The following is an 18,854-nucleotide window of genomic DNA, read 5'->3' on the forward strand; positions in this document are numbered from 1 at the left end:
AATGTTTTTATTATATTTAAATTCATTTACGAGGTGATGAACGAGATGGGGATATTTATGAGCGTCGGGTCTCTATAAGCTTAATTTTTTCTGACTGATGTCTATTATTTATGGTGTGAAGAAGTAGAATAAATGACTTTTGGACTCACACCCATCATTTATTATTTTATTTCTCAAAATAGGTTTATTTCGCTCTCACATTGACATCCTGTGACATATGTTTTAGGGCTATTTTTCTTAAAATAGCTATGCATTCAATCATCTAAGTTATCTGATCTTTAAATTTTAAAAATCTCTATTTAAATCTAGATTTTAGTAGTTTTATAATTTTTCTTATAAACCAATCAACTAATTTAATTGATCATTATGGACCATTTAATTAAATAATTTTTTATTTAATTGATGTTACAGTTGTAAATAACAATATCAATTAAAATTTTGATTTATTGTTACTATGTTAATTTGCTATTTATTTTTATTATTGTGTGCTTATTGCTAATTTATCCCAATATTGTAAATACCATATATCGTCTTGGAAAAGTGTCATTCATGATTTTATTTTTGAAATAAATATAAAATATTTCATGACTATATATATCGTAATTTAATGGCCGAGCAAATAAAACTTTTCTTTTAAGTATTATCAACAATACAGTGATTAGATTGACTCACAATGGGATACTTCATATCATCCATTAAAACAATTGACAACAGTGCTCTCTGTGAGTCCTTAATTAAAATTTTCTTTTAAGTATTATCAACAATACAATGATTAGATTGACACAAAGTGGGTTAAGTTTCTACTGAAGATAAACACTAAAGCATGTATTAATGGTAATCGTTTTCCTACATCCTAAATCCCTCAATCAATTATGTGCTCGAGACTGGTTTCCATGCCCGCCACACATTTATTTATGAGTTGATAAAAAAAATAATGTACTAAAAAATATTAATATTATAGAGAATTATTTGATATTATTATTACATCATGATTAACATATTAACTTTGAAATCTCTTCACATAATTATGTGTTCGATCTAAGTCTTAACATAACCTAATTAACTTGGCCGATTTAAAAACAACTTTGTCTATTGGTAAAAAAAAAATTGAGAATGAAATTAAAAAAAAAACCTCCATGCCTGAATTCTTTCCTAAGTCAAGTTTAAATTAAATCGTATAGAAATTGTTATAACATGATCTATTTGACTTAGCAAATTCAAAGATAATAATTAAAAAAAATCAGGCACCATAATGTTTTCCATTTGTTTCATCAGAGAAGGTAATTGCAGCACGTGTTAGTATAATCAACACAAGATAGGTAGCTAGTGCTACATCACATGCTGTATTAATTTTTTTTTTTAATGTAAAAAAAGAGAATGTTTAGGCAATACTATCATTTTTAAATAAGTAGAAAAAAAAATATAAGATCAAGATCATTGACTTAATTGAGTTTAATAAACTTGATTAATTTAATAATATGATTAGAAAAAAAGCAACTACAATAATAATGCAAACAAAAAAGGAGCAATAATTAACTATAAAACATGATCTGCTAATATCATACTTAGAAGAAAAGAAAAAAGAAAAATTCATTGAAGACTCATCTTCGCTCCGTTGTGAATATGATCTCATTACCTGCAAGAGTTTACCGAGATGGTTTTAACACCATTACATGAGGTTGCATGCGTCGTCAAAGTAACGACTTGAAAAACAAATCAAACAAAATATCATGAAATAAGCATCTTAAGCTTATATTTAATCATTTAATTTAATTTATTAAAAAACACAAATTCTTTTTTTAAAAACTAAATATAACATAGAATGACAAATAAAAAGACTCGAGATAACCTGAGTTATTTTTAAAATTAGTGAAAAATCCTATATGAAGCAAACAAAATAGAGCCCAATCTCCAATTAAATAAATGTTAAATGATAAAATAGAAAATATAAGCTAAAAAAAAGACAAAAAAAGCAAACTCAAGTAAATTTTCTAAATCTCGTTTAATCTTCTAAACTCGCAACTTGTGAAATTCTAAATCTAGACTCAATTAAGAATCAATTCTCAACAAATTTAGTGTTGAATGATGAAATAAAAAAAATCAATTTTAAAAACTTGTTAAAGTAAAAAAAATAGTAATAAAAAGAATGATGACCAAATCTAGTAGGAAAAAAAAACTGGAAGAGTATAAAATCTTAAAAAAAATCTATTTTAAAAATTATCTAAAATAAAACAAATAGCAATCAAAGAAATGAGGACTCAATCTGACAAATGAAAAAACTGAAGGACGTTGGAATTGAAAAAAATTCTTTTTTTATAAATTATTACAAATATAACATATAGTAATCAAAATAATAGGAACCAAAACAAAATGAAGGATTGTTTTGAAAGTTTGAAGGGCCAGACATGAAAATCAAGGAGAAAAGAGAAAATATGAGAGAAAAGGCCACTACGCCAAACCGGAGGTCAGTAATCAACACAGGTCAAGGAGGAATGGAAAAGCTACCGAGACGACTCCAACCCCTTCATGAAAGGCAGTGTTTGGCCACCAAGAGACTCCTTATGAGTCGCCTACTAGGCGCCAACTAATTTTCATTTATATTATACTTTATATCTATTAAAATCCAAATTTCCCTTGAGTCAAATTGATTATAACTAACAAACTGAAATAAAATACAAAAAACCTTTTGTACATAAGTCATTTATTTTTGCTTCTAAGAATATTTATTTTTTTTTTTGTGCTTTTAAAAAGTTATAATGTAAAAAAACCCAGGACATCACTTAAATAATTTTTGCTTTGAATGACAATTTTATCGTTTTAAATAAGAAAAAATTAAGTTATCCCAAATCTATTTAATGATGAATAATAAACCTAGAAAAAAAATACTTTATTATCTCTAATAGTTATTTCAATAATTTTCTATTGAAAAAATAAATTCATCATTTCACCATTTAATCAACAGTAAATTAAATTTATGTGCACAGTAAAACTGTAATACATTCTATTTTTTATTTTTATTTTCCAGCATAGTCAAGCTAGATATCCTTTCCAGTCTGTCCACCCAAGTACAATGAAAAAAAACAAAAAAACCTTGTCTCTGTTTTTTTCCTTTTATATATATATATATATATATATATATATATATATATATATATATATATATATATATATATATATAACAGAGCCTCCCATTTACCATGGTTTATGAATTCAAGCAAACCAGAGTTAGGTATTATTATATTTATATACGGAGGCAAAAGCCATGATTGAGATAATTAGCCTTCCTGACAAGAAGTCATGATTGAACTTACACACTACCACCACTCCCCCCCCCCCCCCTCTCTTTTCTATATAATCCCCCACACGCACTCTCTTGCTAATCCAAACACAATCAACTCTCCATATCTCTCCTGTTCTCTCTCTCTCTCTCTCTCAAAACAGAACCAAAACAGAAAAACCTTAATTTTAAGCTTAGTTTCCTGCCCATTTATATACAAAACTAGGTTACATAATTTGCAGCAGGGAATAGCAGCAGCAGGGTTTTAATAAACCCCTTTTCTTACTGGGAAAAGGAAGATGATGATGGCTGAGAAGGAAGATCTGGGTTTGAGTTTAAGTCTTAGTGTTCCTCAAAATCAGCATTCTCTGCAGTTTAATCTCATGCCTTCACTGGTTCCATCTACTGCTGCTTCTTCTCTTTCTGGGTTCAATCCTCAAAAACCCTCATGGAATGCGACCTTCCCTCCTTCAGGTATGTACTTTTGTTATTTTAGAAACATTTTCCATTTCTTCCTTTTTTGGTAAGTTCAAGATCTGCATGGCCTCCTGTTTCAGATCCAGCCCTGTTTCTTCCCTTTCCAACTATTTTCTATTTCCTTTGCCCTCACTTTCCCAAGAAACAAACACATTACAAAGCCTTTTTATTTTTTAAAATTATTCGCCTTTCTTTCTCTTTTCAAATAAAATAAAACAACCGTACCTTTTCTATTTTGCTTTCCCCCCCCATGTTGTATTGGCTTTTATTAATCGCTTTTACTCTACTTTTCTTCTATTCGAAAACACAAACACCCCCTCTTCTTTTCTCAAGATCCTAGCCCACAAATTTTCTGACTTTCGATCTCCGACTAATTCGAGCCCCATTTGACACTCTAATTCATCTCACATGCAGATCAAAACTCTGATCCATACCGCGCCGAGACCAGATCGTTCCTTCGAGGAATCGACGTGAACAGGTTACCATCTACAGCTGATTGTGAAGAGGAGGCGGGTGTATCATCTCCAAATAGCACGATATCGAGTATAAGTGGGAAGAGAAGCGAAAGAGAAGGGATTAACGGAGAGGAGCATGAGATGGAGAGAGAGTATTCTCGTGGAATCAGTGATGAAGAGGATGGTGATACCTCGAGAAAGAAGCTCAGGCTCTCTAAAGATCAGGCAGCTATTCTCGAAGAAAGTTTTAAAGAACACAACACTCTCAACCCAGTAAGTATTCTATTTTTTAAGCTAAAAACCCAAACTTTCTTCCTTGGTTGTTGAGTAAATTGAGGAGAAGTGGACAAAAATGATCTTTGACTGGTGGATTTTTTTATCCGACTCTTTAGAGTCAGAAGCAAGGGAATACTGGTGGCCTTCCCGTGTTTTCTGAGCAACCAAACAATGCAACAGAGAAGTTATTTTTTTTATTGGGGTTAGATTCGGAGGGTATTTTGGTAATTGGAGCTGACAATCTGTTGTTTTGCTACGTGCAGAAGCAGAAGATGGCCTTGGCTAAACAGCTAGGACTCCGACCTAGACAAGTGGAGGTGTGGTTTCAGAACCGAAGGGCAAGGTGAGAAAATCTCTTATGGCATCAAGGGCATTCCTGGCATTTCACATATAATTTCCCCCTATTTACGCAAGAATGTTAAATTCTGCAGGACAAAGCTGAAGCAAACTGAGGTTGACTGTGAGTTCTTGAAGAGGTGCTGTGAGAACCTAACGGCGGAGAACAGGAGGTTGCAAAAGGAAGTTCAGGAGCTCAGAGCACTGAAACTTTCCCCGCAGTTCTACATGCAAATGACCCCACCAACCACCCTCACCATGTGCCCATCATGTGAGCGTGTTGCGGTCCCACCGCCCGCATCATCCACCGTCGATGCTAGGTCCCATCCCCATATGGGCCCCACCCCCCCTCATCACAGGCCCATCCCCATCAACCCATGGGCCCCAGCCGCACCAATCACACGTGGACCAACTCCGTTTGATGTCCTACGTCCTCGATCGTAATTAGAGCAGAAAACAAGTGCCTCTTGGTCATTTAACTCTTCCAAGGGCTAGTGGGACGTGTAGGAAATGGAGGGGGCAAGAGCCAGGTGTAACAGCGTACCGTATTCTCGTGCTCGAAGTCTTTGGTCTAAGATATGGTTGTTGCAGTGCGATTTGGTGGGTCTTCATGTTTTGTATTATTGACCCATCAATCTCTTAAAAAACAGGGTTGACATAATTAGTTTAATCTGTGTAGCGTTAGCAAATTAATACTAAATACGCCTTTTCCTGTCAAACACAGAAAAGCCGTGGAACGGGAGGAAGAGGACTTCGGATGTAAAGATCAGTATTTCCTTGTTATTTTAGCCTACTAGTCGAAGCTAAGCGAGGTGTTGTTTCTTTAACTCTTAGTTACTATTTTTGTTCGTGCAAATGGCTGGCTGGGGATTCATCACACTTGCATCCAAATCTCAGGGCTTTGTTTCGGCACAGTTTTTGGCAAAAATTATCCCCCTTTTTTTTATTATGTTGATATCTGTTTTTCTAGCTTATTAATTAAAGCATGAAATTCCCAATAGAGAGCTCTTTCCCGAGACAGTCTATAAATTTTTGACATTGAGACGATTGCCCTATTAGCTGGGGAGAGTACTTCCGCAAGATATAAAAAATGTGGACGATTAAGAGCGAGATTGAAGGATATTTATTGGATTAGAAAGGACTTGATTGTAAATAAATTGGACTAGATTACTTGGGCCTCTAGTTTTGAGATTTTAAAAGATATTGGACCAATTTTGAATAAAGGCCTATTCATCTCAAACGAATGGACTTCAGACTTCTTGGGAAAATTAGAGGTAACCTGGGCCTCTAGTTTAGCTACTAGAGGCCTAGCTGGGGTAATGATATTTCTTAAAGACAAGAAATAAATTTTCATGATGCATATCAAAGAAGGCCGTGATCTGGAAACACAATGAAACAGAGTAAGGATTTAGCTGCAAGTATCGAGAGGACTTCCACTATCATATCATGTGGAAGATTTGTCCCTTCAACTCTCTGCTTTTTCTTCGTTGCAGGTTAGCTGTAAAATCATGTGATAGTCAAGAACCATTGTCAAGGTCATCAAGAACGAAAATTCTATATATAACAGGATTTAACAGCAAAGAAGAAGGGGAGCTGAGAGTTTTGAGCTCTGGTTTTACCTGTAGAATTTGCTTGTGACGATAGTTAGAGTGTGTTTAGTAATGGAAAACAGTTTTTTTTTTTTCTTTTTCAGTTTTCATTTTTTTTTTCAGTTTTTCGTTTCCAATGATTTTTTTTTATTAGTTGAGAACAAAGATGATTTTTTTCACGGAAAAAATTAAGAAATATATTAAGATTACAACTATTTTTTATAAAAATCAAAACATCATAATATTTTATATTTATGATAATTTAATAATAAAATATTAATTTTATCACTATAAGAAAATTGAAAAATGTCAACGGAATATTCTGTCGGTGTTTAGGTAAATATTTCGTTGGTATTTTAATTGTCTACAAAAACCCGTCACTGAAAAGTATATCATTGGAGATTTTATTTTCATTTGTATTCTCATCAGCAATGTCAAACACTGATAGAATATTGATGCCAAAAAATTAGATTTTGCTGTTAATTTTTTGTCGACAACTAGTTGTCGACAAAATTATCCGTCGTATATTCTATCTGTAAATCCTAAACATTCTATAAACACCATTAACAAAACCTTAAAGCTCTTCTAACACTCCTAATCATATTGAAAAATGCCTACATTTAGATTATTACCAACACTTCCTCTTAAACTTATGATCAAACTTGTATCTTCAATCCAAAAAAAATGCATGTAACATCTGGTAATCATCAATATTAACATAATTCAAGCCATGCCATATGCATCTGCCACTCCTCAAAATCATTAAGCTTTTTAGAAATCAACCACTATATATATAGCTATATATATAGCTAGATCCTCAAACCTATGATTTCAATTCCACGTTGCCGTCAAAATTATCAATCTCTACCTCATCAAAGATTACCAAACCCTGTATCAGATTGGAAAACTACCCCGTATCATGTTGAAAAACTATGAAGAACCTCTAAAATATATTTTTTAAATTTACTGAAAACTAGTTTTCCAGTTTTTTGAATGGAAAAATTAAAATATTGCATTTTAACAGAAGGTTCTAGTTTTCCTTCTTTTAACTCTATTTTTCTTTTCTAGAAAATTGGAGTATTATTTTGTATCTGAGCAACCTCTTAAATATGTGCCAAATGAGTTTTTTCTTTGGAAAAAAGAAATAATTAATTAGTACTTAAATAGAAAATTGAATTTCAGCTGAAATAATTAATTAACCACATGATTCATGGGTTTTATTACTGTAAACTGACACCGTATACTGAACCACATCTAAAACAAGTATCCTAAGTATAATATTCATCCCTATAATTATCATGCAAATCCAAACAGTAATATATATATATATATATATATATATATATATATATATTTGGATAATTGAGAGATTTATTATTATAAATCAATTAAGAGAATCGTAAAAATCATTTTAATTCTAAATTTCATCATATCTTAACTCTTAATTGTAATTCAACATGACAGGTTCTAACCTATTCCTCTCGTCCTCACATAGTCAATTTCTCAAGTCTTGCATTTTCAATATTTAGATGGATTGTAATGAATCTTTTATGCATAAAGGAATTGGAATATTTACTGTTTTAAAATACTCTCCTTTTAAAATTCAAGTATTTTTCAACTAAAGCTTGACAATTTATTAATGAAATAACTGTAAGAATTATGTAGAAATAACAGCATATATGTCCAGCCAATATCTACCATAAGAATTATTGGTACAAAATATTCGTGAATGTAGCTGGTGGATTTATTATCACTCCTTGCTAATGATCCACAGAGGGGCAGAGGATGCAAGATGCCGTGGCTGCTAATGGGGGAGAGCATCTGCCAAAACACAAATTGGTTTTACATGGGTCTTAACATCGAGAGACTTAATTGTTTTTGCAGACTTGACGAGGAGAAGTTCTTCTGGACAGCAAGGAAGCCCAGCAGCCCGCCACCAGTATAAAGAAATGATCAGGCCACCTTAATTTCTTACTTGTATAATCCGCGAGGCTTTGCTCCGGCAAAAAGAAGAACGAGATCGAGGCACGAAGGGAGAGCCTAAAGATTGTGTTAAAGAGAGAATTCTTTGTTGTAACACTTTGATGAACTTTCATTGTTCTTCAATGAATTCCCTTCTCTGTTAACAGAGAACAGGAAATGTCTAACAACAAATTGCAAATGACGTAACTGTCTACAACTCAGTTACGTGCAAATCATTGATCAAAACACAGGACATAAAACACAGGACCAATTATTCAAAACTAAAACCACTGATTCTAATTGCGACACCGACAAATTGGTTTCAGACTTCCAGCTCGCTTTTGCATTATTTTGTGGTGGTGGTGGAGAACCTAGTGGTGACACAGAATGCAGGGGAAGTTTTGACATGGTTTTTGGATCAGTGCCAAGAGAGTTGTTAAAGAAACTAATCTCGATAGTCGGGCATCTAAAGAAAATTGATATTTGCAATGAAATAATTAATCTATGCTAAAGGAAGGATAGGGTGTCAAAATGACTGGAGTTCCTATCTCTCTCTCTCTCCTCTCTTCCTGCGTCTTCCTTTTCTTCCTTAAAAAGCCAGGTTATCCTTACCCCAGCTCACACCTCTGTGTGTTTTTCAGTTTATAGGACTGTGTGACACACAAATTTTGAGCCATATTTTTCTATGCAGAGTAGGCATCATATTTCTACGCCAATGGTTGTTTATGTAAGTGGCAATCGCCAACTTCTTTACCAATCATAGCAAGTACCACAATCTCCATTAATGATGCCGACTCCATTCTCCATATAAGAACCTGCAACTGCAACTCTATTCTCCACACTCTAGGAGATAAACAAACATGACTAGAATTTATAAATACCCTGCTTTGGTCGGGACAGAGCCAAGAATTTTTTCTGCCCTGAGCTATGAATCAAATACATATAAATTGTTTTTCAAATTCATTAAATAGACACTCTAGTTTCAGGCCTTTTGTTTTTCATCACTTCACTAATGATACATGGAAATTTTCCCAATAATGAATCGAAGGATGAGTTAAGAAACCATACTCCATACCATACCAATGAGAGTTAAGCAGGTGCAAAAGATGTGGAAAATGCGTGAAATATCATGAAGTTCTTGTCTGGTAATGTGTTGATGTCCTTTTGCCATGTTGTCAACGATCGTCATTAAATTGTTACATTGTCAAACTATATTTATTTTGGAAAGCACCCAAGTCGGCATACCAAACAATGGATGGGCATATTTATTCACAGAATATCAATCTGTTTGTTGAGTTTCGCTATATTATTTACACCTTTAGGTCTTCAAAATCTTGGATTGGATTGAGTATTTATTTGCTGCTTTGAGATGGGGCCAAGAGTAAGCTATGTTTAGTCCCCGTAGATTCAACAGTGCTCCATTTCAACCCCTGTAGTTTAAACTTCCTAGTGCTGCTAACCTTTTAGATTTGAATGGCACAGTTTGAGAGTGAGTTTTAACTCATGTTTTTCTAAAATTTATTTTAATTTCTTTTTATCTTAAATTATTTTTTTAGTGTTTTTCTACGAAGCAAATATACATAAATAGGGATATAGGATGAGTTCTTTTCTCCGGAGGAGAGAAATCTTGAGAGATTTATTTAGACGGTTAAAAAAAAAGGGGATGCCAAAGGCTAAAAAACCTAATGAGAAGGGATCAGGCCACGAAGAAGTAATGCAGACGGGGCTATTTACAGATGCAGATCCTCGCTTTGGAAGGAGGTAAAAAAAAGGCTATACTTAATTACTTATAAGGTGAGTTATTGAATTTCTTTAGGATCTTTTTTTTTAGCTGGGCTACAACCCACCTAAACCTTCTACACCCCTCCGCCCTTGATGACCAGGTAAGGAAGGCAATTAGCCACCATTCAACAAGGTTCACACACACAGAAACATTCTCTACAATTTTATTATGTTTTTTCTTATTATATATTATTTTTTTCTTGTATATTTATTAATTTAAGCATCGAAATGTCCCCTCTTCCTATAATATTCCTACAAGATACTTGTTTTGCAGGAAACATTGTGCCTGAAGAGTAAGCCTCACATTCAAATCAGCCCAAAAGGCAGCCTAAAAAGTCCATTCATGTATGAAGTTTTTCTCTACATCATCAACAAGCTATACAAAAAAAGGAAATTTTCCTTGACCTTTTCTTTTAACACATTTTCTGAATAATTAGGCTATGTTGCAGAAGTATCCCTGCTCCATCGAATCTGTTTTATCTCGGACGTGATCAGGATTAAACGTGAAGACTTGTGGGCAGCAAAAGTCTATTGGCATGCTAACTGACAGACTGACTGTAGTTTTTACCCACAGTTTCAAAACTGGTTCAGATTGCATCTTTCGCTTCTGGGCGGAATGCAGTTTACGCTGCAATCTGCAAAAGAACTTTGTAGTCTTGGCATTTGGGACACATGAAAATCGAACATCGGAGAATATTATTGGACCAAGCTGATCTGGATAGGATAGCAACTCCAAGCAACAGCAAAGACTCCGCCATTACCATCCTCAGCCTTGGGTAAGCGCAGTGTCCGTTGTAAAAAAGATTTATCTGAGCTAAAAAATGAAGCAATTACAAGGAGAAATACGAAATATTTGCAATGATTGTTCATAAGCAATAGCAAGGATGGAATTTGTAGTTTGCTTCTACAAGGATAGGAACTGAAGGCAACGTGTAGATTGCAGAGTCTATCAATCAACTAAGTTAGAATCAGCAATTGTAAATTTGAATCCAGAATGACTTCATTTACTGATTAGCATTTTCAGTAACTTGTCAAAATTGCTAAATTGGAATGAGATGAAACACCTGCTTTGCATATAAATGGAAGTCGCAATTCACAACTTTTATTCCATTCAGCTAGTGTGCTGTTTAAGGGTCTATATGATTCAATTAGCCAGTGTGCTGTTTAAGGGTCTATATGATTCAATTAGCCAGTGTGCTGCTTCAATATTTCAAGTAAGGAATCAGACCTTCATTTTCCATTACTACATTCATTTGCAGCACTCCAGGTTTCGATAAACTGACACCCATTTTCCCGACACTGATTTCGAGCGAGGAAATAGACTCCAATTTATGAAAAATATAAATCCGAAACCATTCAGAAAACATTGCTTTCCACCAGTATGCTGGAAAGGAAGAATCGAATGTATGAAAAAGTCCATGGTTATTTAGCAACAACGATTCAAAAAGTATTGTAACCAACAAGACTGAAGAACAAAGAGGAAGAAGATACATTAATTCTCCAATTCAATTGCAGTTTACATAATAGTAAACTAAGCAATCTCTGTATACCATGAGTTCTAAGATCCTTGATACCAAGTAAAATTATAGTCATGATGTGAGTAAGAAAAAGAAAAGTTTAAACATCGAATCCAAATCCATCCTGTTAACTCTCTAATAGACCGAATGATCTTCGAAGATTACCTTGAAGGTTTTCTTCTTATCTGTGCACTTGATTTCTTGATAGACTCTATCCTTTGGAGCCTGATCTGCTCTCTGAATTTGGCTATGAACTCATCAGCCTTCTTGTCAACATCAGGTCCTCCATCAATTGCACTGCTAGAAGCCGCTGCTTCTTTTTTTGGCCTTGCCGCTATGCCTGAAGCGAAAGAATTTCCTGCTATGTCCTCATCTTCATCCTCATCCCCCCCCTCCTCCTCAGTCCCTGATTCCTCGTCAGTTTCCATGGCCAATTTCTCCACATATTCTTCTTCCTCTGGGAACTCCATGAAAGTTGACTGAGGCGTAAAAGTCACTCTTTCACGGTTCTGCCTATCAGTCTTAAATGAGGATTGATCAAATCCCACTGTCTTTCTTCCTATTCTCTCCATTGCACTTGCTTCAACTTGCTTCAATCTTTTTTCTGCATTGCTGTTGATTCTGTCATCAAATTCTTTCTCCTTCCTCGCCTCACCAAGCAAATCGTTGCTTCTAAATGTCTTAACTGACTTTGGCATTGTTAAGTTGCCACCCCTGTTCAAATCTTTAGGTTCAGTTGTGAAACTTCGCTTCAGTTCTCTTTCAAGAAAAGCCTCATCATGAATAGCACTAAAACTTGGTTTCATTGATGATGATTTTCGATTCATTGATGGCGGCGGGGGTGGTGGTGGTGGTGGAGGAGGAGGAGACCTATAAATGCTCTTCTTCCTCACAAAATCCTCAACACTTTTGCCTTGCTCCTCGGATGAGAAAGACGGTGAAGTAGAAAACTTTTTTGGTGAAGAAAATGAAGGTGAAGGGGACAGTTTCGGTGAAGAAGTTGCAGAACTGGTTCGTGCTGATCGAGGAACTTGGGAATTAAAAGACCTGTTGTATTCAAATTCCTCCGAGGAAGGAGGCAGATTATAAGGAGGAATATCTGCTTCTTCTTTCATTTCCATTCTTCCTGATCTTGATCTCCATGGAATTGGCGAAGGAAGCACAACATTCCCCTTCAGCTTCTCTTCCAATTCCAGACAATCCCACCCCCCAAACTCTCCACCCTTATGTTTACTCGAATTGTTTGAAAATGTTTTAGAACCTGTAGAATTAGACCTACTAATAGAAGCAGATCTACCAGTAGATTCTTTACCAGTTTCATCAACATCTGCGGCTATGACTCGTGATTTTAAGCTCCTAACAGGCAACAAGAGTGGTTTTTCACCAATTCTTGAGCTGCTAGCTCTCTGTTCTTTATCAAGAACGGAGTTCTGCTCCGCTACAACTACCACAGGATCATTCCTATAATATTGGTTACTCCACGTTTGGACCTTGGTCTCTCCGGACTTAGGTGAGCTATCAACATCATCATCGAAAACGGATGAAACCTGAAGGAATCTAGACACGTATGATTGAGCATTATCAAATTTTGACTGGTTGCTGCTGTTGTTATTTTCCTTTTCTGTTTCATCATTTCGCCTGCTAAACAGGCCATAAGAGACAGCTATACCAACAAAGACAAGGTGGAGAAACTCCCAACCTCTAGTGTTTAGAGTTTGGTTGATGAATTCAGGGGCTTGTGAAGGAAAAAGTGGGAGTATAATTAAAAAGACTGTGACTATGAGAGCTTTGTAGAGGAAATGAGTATAGTACTTGGTTGGATTTGCTTGTTTTTGCTGTTGGTATTTGGTGCAGTATGTTGCATCTGCCATTGAAGAAGAGAAAGGAAGGAGCAAGAGAAGATCTTCTGGTGATTGTTTGCTGGTGTTAATTCAAAGAGAAGAAGAAGAATAAGAAGTAGAAGGGAAGACTTCGGGGTGAAGAAAAAGTGAAGAACAAAGGGAAGATCGAAGATGAAGCAAGAGGTAGAGAGGGACAGTGAAGGAATGTTTTGGGGAGGAGTGAGCAAATTTCAAGCTTTTAACTGGATTGCTTTTAATGCTTCTTTGCAAATGATATAGCAATTAGGCGATGACTGTTGCTTTATTCTCGATCTGAAACCTTATTTTTATTTTCAGGCTTTAGCATTTTGTTGACTCATCAGTGTGCCTTTGATGCTTTCCTTTTCCCATTTTTATCCTTTGCTTTTCTGGGGAAAGTAGCTGATCCCTCCGGGATTGAGTTGAAATGGTGAATAACCTTAAGACTAATGTGGGCTGAACACCTAAGACTTGGAGGTCTCGAGTAGGGACTGGAAACAATCTTATTATGGAAAGACGAAGGGAATATTTCGTGTCTGCGGCCAGGTGTTCTACAGAGTTAGGCACATTAACGAAGTCAAAGTGGATCGATCATTGAAGAATGCTATCAGTTATAGTTTCTTTTGAAGTCATTGAATCTAAGTAATTCTATATAAGAAATCTCCTCAATGATACACAGTGATGTCATATATATATATATGATGCAATATACAAAATCTAAGAATAGAATAATGTTGAAATTTGTTTCTAAAATATTTTTGATTGTTACTAGAATCAGTATGTGTTCATACAACATCTCTGAATGATTCTGAATTTACAACTTATGTCAACACTCCCCCTTCAGGTGGAATCATCCAAATCTCTAATGTGCAACAAATCTCTAATATGCAACTTGTGTAGTGAGTTGTAGAAATTGTTACTTAGTATGGCTTTTGTAAGAATATTTGCCAGTTGGTTTTCTGACCTCACGAATGGAAACCAAATAATTTTAGTTTTAAAATTTTCTTTAATGAAGTGTCTATCAATCTTCACGTGTTTAGTGCGATTATGCCAGATAGGATTGTGAGCAATAGCAATGGCTACCTAGTTATCGCAGAACATGTCCATCTTGGAGGTAGGTGCAAAGCCAATTTATGTTAGAAGTCTTATTAGCCATAAAGGTTCACGAAATCCTTTATCCATTCCTTGGAACTATGCTTCAGCACTCGATAGTCCCGCTACCTTTTGCTTCTTACTTTTCCACGTAACAAGATCTTCCCCGATAAACATGAAGTAGCCTGAGGTGGATCTTTTATCTGTGGTATTCTCTGTCCAATATGTGTCTGGTTAACTCGAAGATGATTATTCTTTACAAACATAAATCTTTTTTCCAAAGAGGATTTTAAGTATCGCAAAATCCAAATCATTGCCTTCATGTGGTCCTTACTAGGTTGGTGCATAAATTGACTTCCTACACTCACTGTGTATGCAATATCATGACGAGTTTATGAAAGGTAAATAAGTTTCCCAATTAATCTCTAGTATCTTCTTTTATCTGTTGGTATTTGGCTTGGATACTCCTTGAGCTTGTGATTTTGAATGATTGAAGTGTTTGCTGGCTTGCAATCTAGCATTCCAACATCATATAGTAAGTCTAATATATATTTTTGTTGAGATAGAAATATACCTTACTTTGATCTAGCAACCTCCATTCCCAATAAATATTTAAGTACTCTTAGATTTTCCATCTCAAATTTGGTTGCCAATTGTTTTTGGAACTTAGCAATTTCCCTTGTATCATCCACTGTAATGATAATGTCAGCTACATATACAATTAAAGTTGTAACTTTACCCTTTTGATACTTAAAACAATAGTGTATAATCTAAATTACTTTGGCAGAAGCCATACTTCTTCATTGCTTGATTGAATCACTCAAACCATGCTCAAAGTGATTGTTACAAACCATATAATACGGGCTGCAACTTGCACACAACTTTTGTTTTTGAAGATGTTGTATAGCCTAAAAGAGTGTTCATGTAGATTTCCTATTCAATGTTACCATGAAAAAAAACATTCTTTACATCTAGTTGATGTAATGGCCAATCAAGGTTGGTTACAAGAGATAAAAGAACCCTGACTACATTTAATTTAGCCATTAGTTAAAAAGTTTCTCGGTAATCTACACTATAGGTCTGGGTATATTCTTTTGCAACTAGCCTTGCCCTGCATTGTTCTGTAGATCCATCAACCTTATGTTTAACTGATAGCAGCCCCGTAGACCCAACTGTCCTTTTTCTTTAGGGTAGTGGAACTAAGGTCCATGGTTAATTCTTTAGTAGTGCCTTTATTTCTTATTCTAATGCTTTCATCCATTTGTGTTCCATTAATGCTTCCTGAACTCTAATAGAAATATGACATGCAAAGAGCTCATGTGAAAAAGTCTTGAGAGGCTAAGGTAACTTTTTGGTGGAAACATAGTTAGCAATTGGATACCTCGACCTTCTTTCTTAAATGTTTGAAGAATATATATTTGGTGGTTTGCCTTGTTTATGCCTAAAAGGTATACCCAACAGAAGTATTCATAGTATTGATAATTTGATAATTGAAGGTGTGCCAATATTAGTTATATCAAGAATATTTTTAGGAGTCAGACCTGCAAGTACTAAGAGATGCCAGGAGGGGTTCTAACTCTTCTTCTAATGATGTAAGTTTAGTTTCTATAAGTTCTTCCCCTTATAGCTCCTCTTTTGATGACATGTCAATCTGATTTTTAAACCATTCAAAGGTTAGCCACTTTAACTCTTCATCTAGTGTCCCATCTGAAGAGAAGAATTGGACGCTGAAGAAGTGTAGAAAAAGGTAGACTCTAGAAAAGTGACATCTATGGTCATGTATGTACCTTGAGAGGTAGGATCATAGTAATGATAGCCTTTTTTATGCACAACATAGCCCAATAAGAGGCATTAAACAACACAGGGGTCAAGTTTTGTATGTTGGTTCTTGGAAAGGTGTACATACACCGCACATAAAAAAATACAGGGTGAGAGCTTAAGAGTAGTAAGTAGAGAGATCAAGGTTGATAGGGATTGTAATGGGGTTTGAAAATTTAAAACTTTGAATGAAAGACGATTGATCAGATGAAAAGTAGTTGTAACTGTATTAGGCTAATGTCTTGTGAAAACATGTGCAATGAGGAGGAGGGCTCAAGAAGTTTCAAGAATATATTTATTTTTCCTTTCAACTATCCTATTTTGTTGTGGTGTTTAAGGACATAGAGTATCATGGACAAGGTCGTTGAGTTAAAAGTGATGTTTTATATATTCTCTACCATTGTTAGAATGAAGAATTCGAATATGAGCAGAAAATCAAAGTTTGAATCATAACATGAAATGATTAAAAAACCTTAAATTCTTCATCCTTATATTTTAACAAATATAACCAAGTCATGCGTATGTAATCATAGACAAATGTCATAAACCAACATACACCAGAAGAAATTAAAACGAGAGATGGTCCTCATACATTGGAATGAATTAAGGTAAAAGAAGTATCATTTTTATTCATGCTTAACGAATAAGTGACCCTATAATGCTTGGCTAAAATAAAAGTATCACAATATAACTTATAAGTTTCTATAATGGAAAATAAATAAGGTAACATATGCTTTAGACACCCAAATGATTGATGTCTTAAATGACGAAGCCATAACCAAAACTGTTAAGTTTTGGAACCCAATAAAGAAGAGACATGGTGCGTTCTCCCAACATTGAAATCTTCCATGAAGTATATCCCTTTCTTAGTACCATGCTCAATTATCTGCTTGGTGAGAGTACCATCCAATTAAGGTTTGTAGTAATTTGGCTCCAGATAGTAACTTGTGAGTCAATGAAGGAACAAGTAAAGTTGTATAATTAAAGAGAGGCCGGTAATAACATCACATATCCAACTCAGATCTCATGTGACAGGTGAGACCACTTTACTACCATTTACAATACTAGTAAATGATATTAATAGTGTATTGCTTTTTCATGTTCGTTTTTTTTTGAGTTAAGAGTTCATGCCACTAATCAAGATATTCATACGGTTGGAAGCAATTTTCAAACGTGTGCACTTTTGTTCATTAGACGATGATCAGGTTTTATAGCCAAATATTCCATTATGTTTAGGGGTTGATTTAAAGATCTTAAACTTCAGGCCTTTTGAAGAAAGCACCGCTTCTAGAAGAGTTAGTAGTTCATGGTCGCCTAAGTTCATCACCATTTGGTGAAGGGCTCCTCTATAGACATGAGCATAGGCTTGCTCTACAATAGGAAACACGTGTAACTATAATACATCACTATGAATGTTATCCAGCTTATCATTAGTATCATCCAAGAATACATATACTCAATCTTTTTGGAGATTATTATACCTTTGAATGTTAGCAGTATATTTTATTGGATTTGGATGTCTACAATCAATCTCATGTTAGAACCCTTGCAAGTCAGTGTAGTGTAGCATTAATAATGTTTCTTGATATGGTGAAATATCCATTGATTAATATTATTTGATAGCCTCTAGAATTTCATGGGAACTATTTCCTCTAGTAAGGAATGCTAACCTAGGTGGACTTAGAGTCTAGTTTTGTCGATTTTTTTTGGATTATAAATTTTTTTTAATTTTATCCTTTAAAATTTTGTTTATTTGAAATTGAGCTTCTTTTTTTTTTCTGTAAAATTATTGTGTTGTTATTTAATTGTTTCTTTGTTATATCTGATTCTTCAACATTTATTTTTTAAAAAAATTATTTTTTTTAATTTCAATTTCATCCTTTAATAATTGATTGATTGAAAATTGATTATTGTGCTTTTATTTAAAAAAATAACAAAAACAACTCAAGACAAATTAAGTTAACCGGTAATCCCACAATCATGGGTATAAGAAAAGGTAGATCTATCAACTAATTTGAAATTCTTGAATGATTATTTCGTTTGGTTTAAAATTTTTTTTGGCAATCAATTGCATTTTTTTATGTTTTGAAAAAAAAAAAATAACAAACAGATTTTCTATTTTTGTTTTAAAAAGTTTAAAAATAAAAACAAAAATCGGAAATGATATCAAATGATTCTAGATTATTGCATACATATAAAGATCTTCAAAATATTGTGGCAACCTCTACTTTTTAATTGAAGAGGTAAGGCATCTGTAATATAGGTTTTTCTTTTTGGGTTCCTGGACCTTATTTTAAACGACAGGAATGAACAGCTAATTATAGCAGAGAAAAGACCCAGAATATATTATTAGCGATTTGCAATGGCAAATTGCAGAAACCTCATATGCCGTCAATGGTATAGAATCTTCAGTA

At 34.3% G+C, this 18,854-nt stretch overlaps 2 protein-coding genes across 4 annotated transcripts; one reads left to right on the top strand and one right to left on the bottom strand.

Moving 5' to 3' along the window:
* Window positions 1-3,278: 3,278 nt before the first annotated feature.
* On the top strand, window positions 3,279-5,648 carry LOC133701282 (homeobox-leucine zipper protein HAT4). Of its 2 annotated transcripts, XR_009843544.1 has the most exons (5): window positions 3,279-3,751; window positions 4,169-4,482; window positions 4,749-4,828; window positions 4,917-5,421; window positions 5,546-5,648. XR_009843544.1 is itself a non-coding variant. In XM_062125145.1 (4 exons), exons 1-4 carry the CDS (start codon window positions 3,577-3,579, stop codon window positions 5,263-5,265), a joined length of 918 nt encoding a protein of 305 aa, XP_061981129.1. In that variant the 5' UTR covers window positions 3,279-3,576; the 3' UTR covers window positions 5,266-5,648. The 2 variants fall into 2 exon arrangements, 1 of the variants encoding a protein (XP_061981129.1); XM_062125145.1 differs by having other exon boundaries at window positions 4,917-5,648.
* Window positions 5,649-10,454: 4,806 nt separating this feature from the next.
* On the bottom strand, window positions 10,455-14,003 carry LOC133701279 (uncharacterized). Of its 2 annotated transcripts, none has more exons than XM_062125143.1 (2): window positions 11,837-14,003; window positions 10,455-10,968 (listed from the first exon to the last, which is right to left on the bottom strand). In XM_062125143.1, exons 1-2 carry the CDS (start codon window positions 13,540-13,542, stop codon window positions 10,851-10,853), a joined length of 1,824 nt encoding a protein of 607 aa, XP_061981127.1. In that variant the 5' UTR covers window positions 13,543-14,003; the 3' UTR covers window positions 10,455-10,850. The 2 variants fall into 2 exon arrangements, with proteins under 2 accessions (XP_061981127.1, XP_061981128.1); XM_062125144.1 differs by having other exon boundaries at window positions 10,455-10,963; window positions 11,837-13,999.
* Window positions 14,004-18,854: the final 4,851 nt, after the last annotated feature.

This window comes from Populus nigra, chromosome 8 (assembly GCF_951802175.1).
Source record: "Populus nigra chromosome 8, ddPopNigr1.1, whole genome shotgun sequence".
In the NCBI taxonomy this organism is placed as follows: Eukaryota; Viridiplantae; Streptophyta; class Magnoliopsida; order Malpighiales; family Salicaceae; genus Populus; species Populus nigra.